Source organism: Colius striatus, chromosome 8 (genome assembly GCF_028858725.1).
Source record: "Colius striatus isolate bColStr4 chromosome 8, bColStr4.1.hap1, whole genome shotgun sequence".
Classification (NCBI taxonomy): Eukaryota; Metazoa; Chordata; class Aves; order Coliiformes; family Coliidae; genus Colius; species Colius striatus.
The window spans coordinates 21,828,820-21,844,995 of NC_084766.1; the positions used below are offsets into that span (position 1 = coordinate 21,828,820).

The following is a 16,176-nucleotide window of genomic DNA, read 5'->3' on the forward strand; positions in this document are numbered from 1 at the left end:
AACTCCCAAGGCCATGGTCACACTTCAGTTACTGGTTCAGAATGTTGCACTCAGATATGCCCACATAGAAATGACTGAGACTCCCATGTCCCGTAGCAGATCCCCCTGTGCTTTCATCCTTAGAGATACCCAGTTACGCTCTCACCCAGCACTGACCAGTGGAGACCCACTCACTCTCCTTGCCCCTAGGCTGCTTCAGCTAGCTGACAGCTAGTTTGGCTTGGTCTTTACTGGTACTCACACATTCATTTGCATGCCTGCACTCACCTCAGTTGCTGGCACTGCAGACAAATGCAATCCTGTGACCTATGATCTCACTTGTCTTTGTGTAGTTTGGATATATAATCTTTTCTTTTAATAAGAAATGTCAAGGTGACCCTCCAATGTGATGCTACTTACAGACATTAGAAGAGTATGCTCTGACAGCTCTTGCTTTCCCTGGATCAGATTTTTTTTTTAGGTCAGTGATGTCTTTGAACCTTCAGTGCATCCTGTCTGCAAGCTTTGAGGCTGATAAATGGCCATCTGTATTGTCAGATAGTTTAGTTCTATTGTCAGTTTTGCAATGTAGTAAGGGAAAGTGCTCTGCATGTAAGTTTTACATTGATATGCATTGGACTAGAAACATTCTTTTCTCTTTGTTTTATTTTCCTAGAAAGTTTCTTATTTGCTGTCTCTGTACTTTGTTTTGTAGCTTAACAGAATGGAAATGTCTCCTATTTGCTAAGAAATGAAATCTGTCTGACACCTGGTTGTTAAACAGAATATATTTTATTCTTTTGTTTTTATTTCCAGATCATTTTCAGATTTCTAGGCCAGCTTGTAATCCACTTTATGACATTCACTTTTGTCATTGTTTTTGAGCATGCAGGCTTTCCTGTGAAAATAAAAAATACTTAAAATATCCATGATATTTTTCCACAGTGTTATCTAAATCCATATGTTTCTTTTTTTCTGAAAGAAGTGAGTGTGGACATGTTAGTTGTTGCTGTAGCCAATGCATGTTAGATAAGCAGTCCATATTTAATTTGGGAATTTTATTGTTTGTGAATATTGAATGGTCTTTTGCATTTTTAAGACTAGCATTTCTTATTAAGTTAGCCATTTGAAACATCTGTTTTGGAGTTGTTTTACTTGATCTTTGTCTACCTTGTAGAAATAGTTCATTTAGGATCTTATTGAATGTACTTAACAAAGAAGATAAGACAGAATAAATGCCATCTGCTGATGATGCTTTTGCATCCCTTAATATTTCAGACTGATTGTTCAAGACCCTACCTTAATTTTTAATTTTCCTATGTAGTTTAATTTGTTCCTGATATTTTAGCTTGGAAGAATTCAATTGTATTTACTTTTTTTTTTTCTTAGCCTTGGTCACTCTGTCATTTTCCACCATTTGGTGGAAGAATAATTAGCAAAAATGAATGTGGATGAAGACAACTTTTTTCATAGAAGTACTGCAGGTGGTTCTGACTTTCTCCTTCCTTCATTTTGATTATCATTCTTGATATCATTGCAGAAATGCTCCCTAAGGATATAATCTGATATGTGATTTTGAGTCAAGTTTGAACTGTGAGGGAAAAATTGTGTAAAATAGCAAAAAATGGCTAACTTGGTGATTGGTGAAGTAGCAGGGGGACTAGAAAAAGAAAACCTACAGATAAGGCTAAATTGTGATTTTTGCCCTTTATTGCGATCAACACACACCTGCAAAATTAGTGCCAAAATACTGTTGATGTTTAATCATAAATTTGTGCTATTTTTCAATTACATCGTAAGCTTTTCAGAATTAGAATACCCAGTAAATCAGCAAATATTCTTTATAAAACCCCAATTACCATCACTTTTTACATAAACTGATTTCCATCATGAAGTCTACATTTGCAAATATATTTTACATTCTATTTTCACTGAACTGTTCAGCACAGTTCTTGGTTTTTACAGTTGATTAATTTTTGTGTAGATCACACTGCAGATCTGTAGAGTAGGCCAAGCACAACCGGATCCAGCCTTAGCAAGCTGTCATCATACACAGTATGATAGCAGAACCTGATCTCCTGTGATTATTTTTTTTACCAGTGAAACCAGAAGGGGTGAAAATATTACACTATAATACCAATTAAAAAATTAGTGTACTGATTTAAAGAGGCAAATATTTTGTTGGTTTACAAATTTTAGTTTTATTAGATGTTGGGGCCTGGGCTATAATGAACATTATGGAGTTAGGCAAAGACGGAGAAAGTTAGCAGTTCATCTTTCAATCACCTTCGGCAGCAGAAAAACTATGTCTATGTGACAGCAAGCTTGAGCAAGGAGGAAACTGAAACTACAGATTGTAAGGTCAAACAAGAAGACAGGATAGAGCATTAAATTAAGCATTGTGTGATCGCATGTATGTGACATTACAAATTGTAATATATGTAACTAACAAAAGTATAAAGCTAAGTAAAATGTAAGGTAAGCATAACCCATAGTATAGTGTGAGAGAAATTAACTGAAGGCCAAATAGATGGTGTTCACAATAAGGTTGGTGTTTTAGCACAATGAGGTTGGTGTCTAAGTTGTTAAAAAAATGAAAGTTTGAGGCCTTATGCATAGCGGGTGAACCTTAGTATTAACTAATCATCATGAATTGTAGCACGTATACAGCATTTGGAAAAAGTATACAAGTGATGATGATGTGGCAATAAATTTGGAGTCGATGCACATCATATTGGTGTCTGGTCGCTCCTGTCTCACATGACGAAGAAGAACCCCTGCACTTATACATCTTCTATGTAATATATCAACTTGGTGAAAGTCAGAACCTACAAAGCATTTCGCTACTAATGTCTTTCTGCTCAGTTACTTCAGCTTTGATATTACGGTGCGAAAGATTTATATGAGAATGTGGCACGCTCTTAAAAGCTAAAACTTTTGTTTCCCTGTTTTTTTCTGATGTTCTTTGAACCACATATCACTTCATGCATGAGAACTTTATGCTCTTGCCCTTCACATAAAGAATCATTATTTTTTAAAAAATAACATTAAAGAGCACACACAGCAATAGATACCTGTGCTTTTTTACAGTGTTTAGATTGAAAACATTGAAAATCAGTTCAGTTACCGATTCAGTTACAATTTGTAATTACAATTCAGTTACACAATTTGTGCCACTACATCTACAAAAATATACATTTCTGTGGGTTCAGTCTATGAGTACACCAGGAGAAGGTTCATATTCCAAAGAATGCTTTGGAACACAGGTATGAAAACTGGGCTTTGCAGCCATTTTTATACCTCTTTTGTTTTGTAACTCTTCTTCCCCCTTTTCCCTCCCCATTTTTTAATGTGAAGGTCAGAGTCTTCTGTACTTTACTTGCAGAGCAGCAGTCTTATCTTGTAGTCATCCCGTGTTCATGAATTTTAAATGAAAATAAAAGCTAACCCTCTTTGGAGAAGTTGTATGCCCCTGAGTTTTGTCTCCTCTTTCTACTGGTTGGTGACATAAAATTGTTTTTCCCAGGCTATTCTCACTGTCTTCCATATTCAGTCTTATCACAAGGCCATTTTGAGAGAAGGAAGCAGATTCTGCTAGAAAAAAAAATAGTAGTTGAGTTACTGCATGTGAAATGTCTAGGCAGTCTGAAGAGAAATGCAGCTTTGTTGTTGGGTTTTGTTTTTTTTTTATCTTAGTCTTTAGGATGTAAGAGATGAATCATTGATATGTGCTAATATGACTTTTCAGAATTCCAGTGATATTCTCATTTTTTAGTGTAGACAAAGTTGCAATGAAATATGTAGTAAAGCTCTGTCCTAACTTCCTATTTTTTCTTCAACCTGCTATGAAGCCTTTTAGAACGTTGTTGTTCAGTACTGAACAGCTTCTACTGGACTTTGAATTGCATATGTGAATTGGAATCCTGGCAAGCAGAGGCACAAAGATATTTTTAATTAACAGAGAAGGAAATTACATTCTAATAACCGACGTTGAATGGATGAATCGTGCAGGATATCAATCAACTGAAATTAGTCTTTATGTTACTGAATACATTGGCTGTTCACAACCTAATTTTGATTCTTATTTTAACAGTTTGGATTTAGATGGCGACATGAGAAAGAAGTCATTTCAGGGAAAGGTAATGCTCTCTTTGAATATATATGATGTTTCTCTTTGGTGCGATTCTTTCTGCTTTATGACATAATTTTTGATAGACACTGTTTGACAGCACCAGCAAATTTATCAGATAATAATGGACAATAAATAACTTCTGACTTTGTTTTTTTGTGCCACATAGCTCTAGATGCACTTTGATCTGCGTATATTCAAATTAAGATAATATTTGGTTTATTTTCACAAGGTCAGATTTGTAATGGACACCAACATAACACATATTATAATCTAGAATTTCATGGATGTGGTTTTTTACCTGCTTTTCTCCAGTAGTTTTCTTTTATCTCTTTGATACCTTTAATTGAAGCCCCTTGATACTTTTCCTCAGGAAATAGTTTTCTTAACAGTTTCTTTAGTGCTGTTTTGCAGAATGTTACTTTTTTAATTGAAGTTCCATATGTGATGTCTGGTTTAGGCTAATTTGATTTTGAAAGCTTCAGTGGGAATGGTTGTCATATCTCCCAGTCCCGTTTCTAACCCAGTAGGTTATTTTGGCTGCTTATGTGTGTGATCTCTTAGCCATGTGTTATTAGGACTTTGCACAGTGGTCCTCCTGCCTTGGACTCAGTATATGGACTTCTGAAGCAGCTGAATAAGCAAGAAAACAAAGTGAATGTATTGTTGTTCCAGTGGGTAGATCTTCTTACACGTGTTCAGTTTTCAGAAATCATGCGTACGCACGCAAGAAAATTGCATGGAGTGATACTGATCAGAACAGTTCTGTAAAGAGCTCAATTTATTCTAATATTTATTCTAATTTCAAGAAGTTAGAAATACACTTTTTTTTGAAAAAGAATTATATTTCAGAGAAGAAACTGTGAACATTAACAGTGGGGTTTTTTAAGCTATAAAGATTAAAGCTCCTAAATGTAGCTGTAGTTACGTGTTGCATTCATCTCTACAGATTAACAGTTACATTGTATGTAGTTTTATGCTTTAAAAAGATAATTAAAATCAAATGAGAAATGAATACTTTATGAATAATTAAGTCTTCATGGGGAAAAAGAATGCAGCAATAAACGCTTTAAGATCTTTACTGAAATCCTAATGGAAAGAGTACTAGAACATAAGAATTGAGCAATAGTGTCTTTCACCACTAAGGGGTGCAAGAATTCAACCTTATCTCCTGTATTGGGCACTCTTTTCAAATGATCATTTTTTTTAATAGCATGAATCTTTAATGCCTTTCTTTTGCTATTTTTAAGTATGAATCAGTAATATAAATTGCTTTAATTAAATGTAATAAAGCATTAATACCTACCTGTCTGATAATTCATATTGAGAAATGGAGACCATGTGCTTATTTCAGCTGTGACAATAATAGTAGTGATGAGAACCACTGCTGGTGGACTGTGGTGTCATTCAGGGTATATCAAGAAAGAAACACAGGAATGAGTTATTCACATTTAGTTACGTTATTTTCAGTGTCTGTCTTTGGAAGGTCATTGAGAAGAGGAAGGGTTAGGATTAGTGAAAGGAAAGGTATCACTTGCATTACTAATTGCAAATGCCAGATTATTTCTTTGTCTTCTTTCTCACTCCAAGCTTTTGACCTAGGTGTTTTGAAAGGAGGTCATATAGGGGGTTGCTGGTGTATATACATTTAAAATGTAACCTTAATGGTGTGGTTAATGGCGTAACACATTGCCAGTTTCAATAAAGGCTTCCACAAAATGGGCATTTTCTTAATTAAAATCTTAAGATAGAAACCCTGCTTTAAATTCTACATATCAGCAAATATTAGACACTTGAGTTACGTGGTCTGAAAGTAAATCCTTAAAATGAAAGCTTTTAAGCTACTTAAAAAATAGATTTGGCATGCCTTCCCAAGTACGTTTTCTCTACTTTCAAAGCATGAATAGTAAGGTACAGCATAAAATTCCAATGAGACTTAGACGGGCTAGATAGTTGAGTGGGGAGAAATCTGATGAAGTTCAACAAGGGCAAGTGTAGAATCTTCCATCTGAGAGAAAATAACCCCATGTACCAGTACAGGTTGGGGAATGAACTCTTAGAGAGTAGTGTAGGGGAAAGGAACCTGGAGGAACCTGGTAGACAGCAGGATGGCCATGAGCCAGCAACGTGCCCTCGTTGCCAAGAAGGCCAATGGCACCCTGGGGTGCATTAGAAAGGCTGTGGGCAGTAGGTTGAGAGAGATTCTCCTCCGTCTCCCCTCTGCCTTCATGAGACCACATCTGGAATATTGTGTCCCATTCTGGGTCTATCAGTTCAAGAAGGACAGGGAGCTGCTGGAGAGAGTTCAGCACAAGGCCACAAAGGTGATTAAGGGACTGGAGCCATCTCCCTTATGATGAAAGGCTGAGGAAGCTGGGGCTCTTTAGCTTGGAGGAGGCTGAGGGGTGACCTTGTTAATGTTTACAAATATGTAAAGGGTAGGTGTTAGGATGAAGCCCGGCTGTTCTCAGTGATGTCCAATGATAGGACAAGGGGCAACGAGTACAAGCTGGAACAGAAATGATTCTAAAGAAAAATAAGGAAAAACTTCTTCACTGTGAAGGCGAGGGAGCACTAGAACAGGCTGCCCAGATAGTATGTTGAGTCCCCTTCTCTGGAGACATTCAAAACCTACCTGGATGAGTTCCTGTGTGACCTACTCTAGGTGGTCCTGGTCTGGCAGGGGGGTTGGACTGGAGGATATTTCAAGAGCCCTTCCAGCCCTTGAGATTCTGTGATTCTTTGAAAATGTATTTTAGACAAAAGGCAATACTAGTAGAAGTTTTCTGTAGGAAAATAGGTGATAAGTTCATTGGGTAGAGGTGAAATAGGACTTTTTCAGTAATATGCAGAAAGAGCAAAGCTGAACATGTGGGTATCTTTGCAGTTTACTGCTTACTTCATTTGTAGATAAGGTAGTAAAAGATACAAACCAGACATATTATTTGGCAAAATAGGGTTTAATACATGCAAAATGATCTACTTTCCATATTTTCACTTTTTCATTGAACTAATGTTTCACTTTTAGCATAGTTAGGTCTTTCTTGGCTGATTTTATGTATTTGAACACACATATAATATGCTTTACCTTATTGAAACAAATATTCTTCCAAAGCTGTTTCCATGTATTTTTTCTCAGTAATTTCCTCCATGGAAAATAGACAGGGTATCAATACCTGGATAGTGTGCCATGTATCTGTGTACCAGTCCGATACCTCTGAGTTCTGACCTAAATGCATTAAAATCAGTGTATTGACTCTATAGATTTCCATAGTACGTTTAATATTCAATGCTTGATTTAGCCTGTAGTACTTCTATTTTCCACCTATTATGCTCCTCTGCAAGAAGCAGAAGGTGCTAATAGTTTTTGAAAGCACATATTTAACAGCCAGATGATAGGAGTTAAAATTCTGCACATGAAGGCAATAACTTCCCTGCAGCTCATAGCAAGGTGACAGAACTTCAGCTGGAAATGTAATTTTGAACATGTATTTTTCTTGCTGATTAAATTAGGCAACTGTCCAGTCAGCATGCTGGTTTCTAAGTCTGCCTTTGTTGGACATAAAATTGTGGGAAAAGCCACGTTTCAAGTACTGAATAATGTGGTCTACAGTTCCCTTAGATTTGTGTTTCCCATAGGCACAGTGAGGTTTATAATGGCCTGTAACTTTGAAAAAAAAATTTTTATGCTTTTATGACAGTCAGACACACTAGAGAGAGAAAAAACTACTGAAAAAGCCTTTGGAAAGAAGGGAATTCTATATTTACAGCTTGGATATGTGTTTTAGGATTGCAGCGTGAAAGGAGAGTGAGAGAAGCCTGGCTGTATGTGCACACATATGACATGGAACGGGTAGCTACTAATAAAAAAGCCCACCATGATTTCACATTTTTAGACGATCATAAGTGCAGGTAAATGTGCAAGAGTACAGAATTATGATGATTTAGACAGTCAAGGTTTACTTTAAAAATCTTTGCTTGCCTCAGCAATCTGAAGATACTGTTCCAACTATTCTTGTGAACATACCCAGTTCAACACAGCCAAAATGGATGGACAGAACAATTAGACATAAATGCAGCTGATATGTTTCTCTCTTCTTTCTGCCTGTTTTTCTGGGATTTTTTTTTTTTATTTTTTTTTCAGAAGATGTGAAGTTAACAGTCTTGTTAAATTCCAAAAAGTTTTATGTTGTGTAAAGTTTTCTGTGTAGATATTTACTTCTTTTTAACAGATACAAATTATTGCTGCTGACACAGTACTGATAGACATACCTTACTTATGGTTTAACATTTAATGTATCTTAATTTCAAACTTTTTTTTTTTCATGAGAGCCCTAGGGGGGTTTTTTTTGTGGTTTAAATGGTAGCATTGCAAGTGGTTTTTACATTACAGAACTAAGTATCTGAGGACACTGCCAATCCATTGGTTAGCAGCTTAAGCAGAATGTTCTAAGGTTAATCATTGACCAGCAGTCCTCCTTGTGAGCCTATTAATACACATCCTTACTGCCCACTCTGCATACAAATCAGTCTTCTGCAAAGGGAATGCCTGTATCTTTATTACTGCAATACTGGGAACCCAGTGGTGTAAACAGCATTGATTATGTGCAAATTGTTTCAATATTAGTGTTTTATTTAACAGAATAAACCCAAGGATGCTTTTAAAACTGATGTATACTTTCTCATAGAATTGGAATTCCTTTTCTTAAAAGAAAAGTGTGTAGGAAAAGTTATTAGAATAGAGATTGTATGTCCAATGTATCAGGTAAAATAGTAAAGTAATAAGAACATAAGCAGTATACAATTGATACTTTGAATACTTTGAATAGTTGACATGTCATTAAAGATGCATGTCTGAATCACACCTGATCCATTAGCCTCCTGATCCATCAGCCTCTGCTAAGTGACTAATCCTGTAGGATGTATAATGTGTCTAGTGACGTTCATTTCTTCAGAGTTCAGTAGTAGGCTTATTATTTCATAACACATGCCTTCATCTCTACATTGTAAAACAGTGCGAGTTATGTTATTTCTTTGCAAATATGCAATATTAGACAAGTATGATGGATTACTCTGACATTATCTGTTACCATTTCATTAATCTAGATGATACTTGTAGATTTTTGGGGTTTTATTTGAAAGAAATTGAAGCAAAAGGGGAGCAAAACTGGAAATAACAACCCAAACCTATGCATGTTAATCATTGAACCACAGTTTACTGGTTTTGATCTCTTTAAAGGTCAGTTTTCCTGTGGAAATAAGCATTGTGATGAGAAGGAGGGTCTGAAGAGCTGGGAAGTGAATTTTGGTTACGTTGAACATGGTGAAAAGAGGAATGCACTTGTGAAACTGAGTAAGTCAGCCTTTCAAAGATATGTGTACTTCAAAGAAGGCAAATATTGTGTGCTTTAAAAGCTATCAAGTGAGAGCCAATGATAATGATATTAGTTTATGTAAAAAATGAAGTATGCTGAACAGGAGATGATTGTATTAATTACAGATAGTATGTTGATTTAGAGAAAATTACTATTATCATTATATATGACAGAGTTGTTACAGGTTGAACACTTCATGATGTCATAAAGTTAGAAATATTGATTATAAGCAGTTTTGTATACAAGGAACATTTCATCATTGTCATAGCTTAACTAATTACATGGTTTAGGAGTCCTTTGGGCTTTGGACCAGGCATCTTGCACACCTTTTAATTTTTACGTTTTCTTCCAAAAATTTTAACTTTAATAAATCACTTTTATTTCCCACTTTGAAGTGAAATTTTCTTATTCAATATTGTGTAATTTTTTGTATGTTCATCAAATAATTAAACTTAATGCAGTCTACAGAGTTACTTTTGTGAAAAACAAGCTAATGTTTCTTCTTTTGTGCAAAAGACACTCCATGTGGCAGCACTTGGTCTTTGGCAAAGCTCTGAGACTTACCAGTCTTCAGTGTAATTGTAAAAGAATTTGATCTGTCCACAGAGATCCATAAAATGAAGTATCTGTACATGATAAGCACTGATATTTTTTTTCTGAAGAGTTGCCAGTACTAACCCTGTGATATTTCTCCAGGTTTAGTAAAATAAGGGTTTGCACTGAAGACTGTTATCATGATATTTTCCTCAACCGTATCTGCAGTTACATTGTAACTTTTGTTTTGAAGCAAAAGCTACTGAAATTAGAAGATAGTATTCTACTTATTTTTGTATATGCATTAATAAGTTTTGTTAACTATGCTTTTCAAATACATGGCTGTAATGTTCTAGTTCTCTTTTTTTCAGGACTATGTCCAGAATGTTCCCATAAACTAAATTTTCATCACAGGTAATGAAATATTTTGAAAACAAGGGGAAGGAATTATTGATAGATTACAGTTATGATGAAGAGCAGATAGGGGGAAAACTTCAGATAGATGATTAGAAGCTTCATTTATACTCAAACAAATTCTGTTCCAGAGTTCTTATAAAGCCACTGTTATGCTAATGAAGTACAAAGCCTGCTCAAACTGGTAAAATTCCATCCTTAACCCCACAAAAGTTTCCTTTGCAAATTTCAACCCAGTGATTATTTTTCCTTTCTGAAGGTTTATGCAAAATACTGTCTTTTTAGTTTTCCCTTTTGCTGTTTTTAAGAGCTTGAATGCTTTGCCTATTGTTAAAAATAGTGGGTTTACATGTGAATCAAATGACTGTGAATATTTGTTCTTCTTTTAGAAAATGTATTAATAGGAGAGAAGAACAGTGAATGTTGAACCCATAAAATATGTGCATTGAGATTTGATTTTGTTTTTATTCTTATCTGTAATCTTACTGAATTCCACAATGATTGGTACTCAGTTTTTGTCATTTTCTGCATGTCAATATGACATGAACTCAGATGCACAGCTCAGAAATTAAGCTGTACAATTATCTGAAAAGCGTATGAATGGGAAACCTGTGAGCTATGAAACAATGATTTCTAAAGTAACACAAATCAAAGGTGTGTTTAGATGGATATATCCAGGGTAGTTAATGAATCCATTTGAAAAGTTAATTAATATTCAGTTTCCTGAAGGCACTGTGTGGGCATGTATTAAGAAGAATATTAAGAACCAGCTGAGATTAGTTTGCTTTGTCTTGCTTCATTTTGGAACTAAAATTGTAAAGCCACTTGATTTCTAAATAAGCATGGTCAAACATTGTCTCTTTGTCAACTGCAGAGTAATACTTTTAAACAATTTTACTGAATTTTTGTTGCGTGCCTCGGTGTCATTTTAGCATCTTTAGCATTTCCTGCCCTTTGTCTTCAACTATAGAGGTCTAGTGTTTCTATAGCAATTTTCATTTAAATAAATTGAGGTTTTTTCAGTTTAACTAATAGTAATAGGTTTCAGAAAAAGTGACAACTGTTTGTCTGAATGAAATACTTAATGTTTACTATTGCCTGAGGAGTACATGTAATAGTGAAAGTGTACATTTATGTTTTCTTAAAGGAGAAAAGAAGTGAAACCACGCAAGAAAAGAGGCACAACTGTACTGAACTCTAAAGAGCCAAAAATTAAGAAGACAAAAATATCTTCTTCAGCAAAAAAGAAGTCAAAAAAAAAGACCCATAAAGGTAAATTTAAATTTTAAACCTTCAGTTTTAAAAATAGTCAGATATTTTAGTTGAATCTTAGTATGGCTATAGCTACATAGATATAGATATAATTTTGTATAAAAACAGATATGTAACTTTCTTGATTGTAACACAGGTAGTAAAAACGATAAATTTCTTAGATAAAATTTCCTAGGTGCAGGAAAAAAATTAACTTAGACAAAAAACCCCAGACAAATTTCTTACCTTTTACTGAGAGAGAAATCATTTTGAAAAATATGCATTGCATAGAAAATTTGTCCAAGAATTGAACATTGCATACCAGAAGGGGTTGTGAAGGATTTAATTCCTTCAGAATGTGTAGTTGAAAGCCTTTTTTGAAATGTTATATAACCTTTTTGCACTATAGATCCCAAGATAGTGTATTTGAGGTCAAACTGATGACCTTTGAACTGTGCAAAAAGATCTTTGTTCATGTGCTTTTTTTGAACATATGGTGTATTCATGCATGTGCATGTTTAATGTATTGTGATAGAAGACCCATGTAAACAATTTAAGACAACTGATAAACCAAGATAAATTTACTATTTTTTAAATACTGTTTCTTTCCAGATCAGGTTTCTTCAGAAGATTCAGATGATTCTGATAAAGGTAAAGTATTTTACTATGTTTCGTGACTTGTTTTTGTAGTTAGTTGTATTTTTTGTAGTTATTGGTCTTAGTTGTATTTGCTGGCAGTTTTTATATTTTATAAGATAAGAATGTGTGAAAAGAAGCAGAGATATGAAAGGTCACAGTAATTACTTAGAAGTTCTTGGAGAAAAACTATAAGGAATTTTAAGAAGGAAATCTTCTAAGTTTAAGTAAAGAATAGAAATGTGGACAGGTAACAATGGAAATAATCAGGAAAAAATGAGATATCAGATTGTTCCAGATAAGAGTAGAGAGTGAAAAAATAGGTTCATAGTTAATAATTGCATGGTTCCAGGTATGCAGATATGTACTGTATAATGTGTGCTGTGTAAAGAAAGTACTTTTCTGATGTAATAGCTACATTTCCCTTCAGGCAATGATACTCATATGTACTGTACTGGAAACATTAATAGATTTTCAATAAATCCTAGGCATTAAACAAAGTAATTTTTAGCCACCATGTGTAGTACTTCAGAGACCTGCTTGTTGTGGGTGGATGTACACAAAGAGACTCAGTGACTTCTTAGGCAGTGGTTGTCTCCAGTCCTCAGTTTCTTTTTTGATGAAACAAGCCCCATCTCCTGGCCATGCTAATTCTTGCTCCAGACTGCCTAGAAGGGATTCAGTGCTTCTACTGATGGCTGTGTTGTACTACATGTTTCTAGGAATGTCCTCAGCATCTGTGTTTTCCCAGGTAGATACAAGACCTGAAGCAGTTTACGTATGACTCAGACCATGCCTAAAGTCTGTTTTGTCAGGGAAGCTCTATTGGAAGATCAGGGTCTTTCAGGTCAGGGCCTATTTCTGGTAAAGAGAGGTTTTTTTGTATTTACTTCTGTGTACTTACACAAAACAGTTATGCAGTAATCCCTGTTTCCTGTCAATTTCACTGGTAAGTTACAATTGATAAAAGTTGTCATTCAAGTAGAAGTAATTGCTTCATTTAATATCATTAGTTGAAACTGTATTGTAATTCTGTGTTTGTGATTATAAATCCTTAATTTTAGGAATAAAGTGCTATGCTGCTGTTGTGTCAAGTTCATTGTTGAGATACAATTGTCGTTATGTTTCGCCAAAATATTAGTTCGTTATATTGAAGAATCTTTTTTGATGATGCATTTAATAATAGCAGAAAATGGTTTTGTTTTTACTATATGCAAGGTAAAGTGTTCTTTTTATTCTTATGATTACAATTAAACTTTGCTTTTAGCATTATACCATGTAAAATTCTTTTAAAGGTGATCAATTAGTTTAAAATGTATTTCATAAGCATTTCAAATTTTTTAACAGATTCAGATAATGGTGATGCAGAGGATGGTCCTTCAGATGCTGACTTTTGGAAAGGTCCTCTCCAGGAAGAAAATGAAAAATCAAGGTTAGTTTGATCTAGTGAACTTGTAGTTAGTAAAAGATACTGTGTACATTCAGGACTAAAAAGGCAGACTTATTTTTCTGGAGTATTGTAATGAATATTGTGACATTTAAAATTAAGTCAGATCTCCATCCAGATAGTGGTCTTGTATGTTTGTTTGAAAGAGCTGGAGGAGAAACCTTTGTCAAGCAACTACCATGCCACTGCTGTCTTGACTCTTACCATACTGTTAACTATCTTAGAAGAAAATCCTAACAGTCAACTCACTGCTGTTGCACGTAAGGGAAAATGTGAAGGGTGTTGTAATGTATTGAATGAGTCAAAATCACCTCTGTCAGCAGAATTCTTATTATTATTTTTACAGGGAGGAGGAGTTTGATGACTATTTTCAAGACTTGTTTCTCTGAAAAAGATTTGGTGGATTTTCATCATGAATTGTCAAGATGGACGTCTGGAAATCTAATCATAATTAGGGACCAGAGACCTCTTTCTGCCAGCATATCTTTTCTAGAGCCACTCTCATGGACATTCTCAGTAGCATAGGCTTCAGGCCTAAATCTTTCTTATGGTAGGCTGTTATATTCATGAAATATAGATATTTTTTTTTTCTCATTTCAAAGCAAAAGATATGTGACATCCAGACTTCAGATTAGGAAGGGAGTAGACAAACTGTAACGTAGTTTATTGACATTACAGTAAGGAAGTTGGCAGCTTCTTATTTTATCCCAAACTTCAGTTATTGTCACATTATTGTAAGGGGCTGTTTTGGAAGATTTCATTATTAGTTCTACACCATACACCTTAATATATTCAAATTTCTAATTTAGTCAACAAGAGTTAATAGCCTTAAATTTATTAGTCATTTAGACTTTAATATTCAGATATCAGTCTTTGCATGGATTTTCAAATCCTATTGGAGAAGTTCAATTTCTATTATATGCATTTTGTTTGAATTAAGTAAGCTATATCTCAAATATCTCCCCTATTCTGTAGAAAAATTTAGTTCATTGTGACTTTGTTTTATATTTTAGTTATAATATGATGTGACTGGTAATTACACTTTTAAACGTCTGGTGGGTTGGTGAAATTTTTGACGTAAAAAATAAAGCGTGTGGCTTTCTACTGGAGATGTACATGTGACTTGTATGTTATCTGTGGTTTCTGATCTCCCTAATGTTGATTACATTTTAATCCTTCTTTAAAGTGTAATCCTGACTATACAAGTAAAGAACGTAACTTGACAAACATAACAGATTCATATTCCTCTTCAAATTGAGCACACCCTTAAACATCGTTTATTGTGTTTCCAAAGAAACAGTCTGCACATGATTGGTTACAATGGCTATTTTCTTTGTTGGATGAAATGACTTAGGACATAAATAACTTATTATTAAATTCATGTTAATTTGAGGAAAGCTAATGTTGTATAAAATATATTTTTGATAAATACTTCCCACTGTAGATATATTTATAGCAAGTATTTATAATAAATATTTGATGTGGAAAATGTAACAGCAGAGATAGTTGCAGTGGATTTCTAAACATTTTACATGCACTCATACGAAGAAGTTGAGAACTCTTATTTACAAGTATTGTTTAACATAATTATATTTTAAAACAGTTTGTACTTATGTAATAGATGATGGTAGAAGGACATGTTTAGGGTGTCCTTGAGTAAGAAATATACATAGCCTTGCATGAAGACCTCTTTAGGTAAGAAGATGGATTTAAAGGTTAATTCTCTGTCATCTTGCAAGCTTGGTTGAGAGTCAAATCCAATCAGAACCAATCTGCTTAGATGTATGTAACTTGCCCAAAGGGGTTTTTGTTGAATGTGTTACTATGTTGGATGCTTCAAGTATTGTGCATTGTGTTCTGGATAACTAACACCTCTTTGGGTCTTCATAATACAGTTATGAGATGGTACAGTATACATATTAAATATTTAATACAGTGTGAAAAAAATTACATGCTTTTACAACCTTGAAATAGCTTTCTTTAGTATCTATGTTTAATACAGAAAATAATAGATGATGACCAGTTTTGTTTCATAACTAAGTTTGCATAAAATATTTGGACCATTTATAAATAAGAATGTAACGTGGGATTTTTTTTTGGTGAATTCCTTTAAGGGCAGATGATAGTTGTACACAGGATCTGTGTTCATAGAGCATTCTTAGAGGGGTATATAATATGGCAAATAATTGATTTTCCCTTCCCTGTGGGTACTGAGGGAAAAAAAGATCCGTGGGTCTGCTTTCTTTAAAGGAAGAAGAAGTGTTAGGGTTGACACTGCACATCAGACTTGTTTGTTGCAGGAATTGCACTTAACATCCATCTCCTCTTAGATTTCGAACTAGCTGCAGTGAATACTCAGATTTATGTAGAATATACTAGCCACTTTCCTTCATCTGCAGGAAGAGCCAGCT

General features: G+C 34.5%; 1 protein-coding gene across 1 annotated transcript in view; it reads left to right on the forward strand.

The window, feature by feature from the left end:
- Positions 1-15,736, forward strand: part of LOC104549358 (protein FRA10AC1) — a 28,955-nt gene extending 13,219 nt beyond the window's left edge. Inside the window, exons 8-14 of the mRNA XM_062001295.1 lie at positions 4,073-4,118; positions 9,348-9,461; positions 10,389-10,431; positions 11,579-11,703; positions 12,295-12,333; positions 13,666-13,750; positions 14,112-15,736. Coding sequence (XP_061857279.1) covers positions 4,073-4,118; positions 9,348-9,461; positions 10,389-10,431; positions 11,579-11,703; positions 12,295-12,333; positions 13,666-13,750; positions 14,112-14,154 — 495 coding nt within the window. The 3' untranslated portion in view covers positions 14,155-15,736. The remainder of the gene's footprint in view (positions 1-4,072; positions 4,119-9,347; positions 9,462-10,388; positions 10,432-11,578; positions 11,704-12,294; positions 12,334-13,665; positions 13,751-14,111) is intronic.
- The last annotated feature ends 440 nt before the right edge of the window (positions 15,737-16,176 follow it).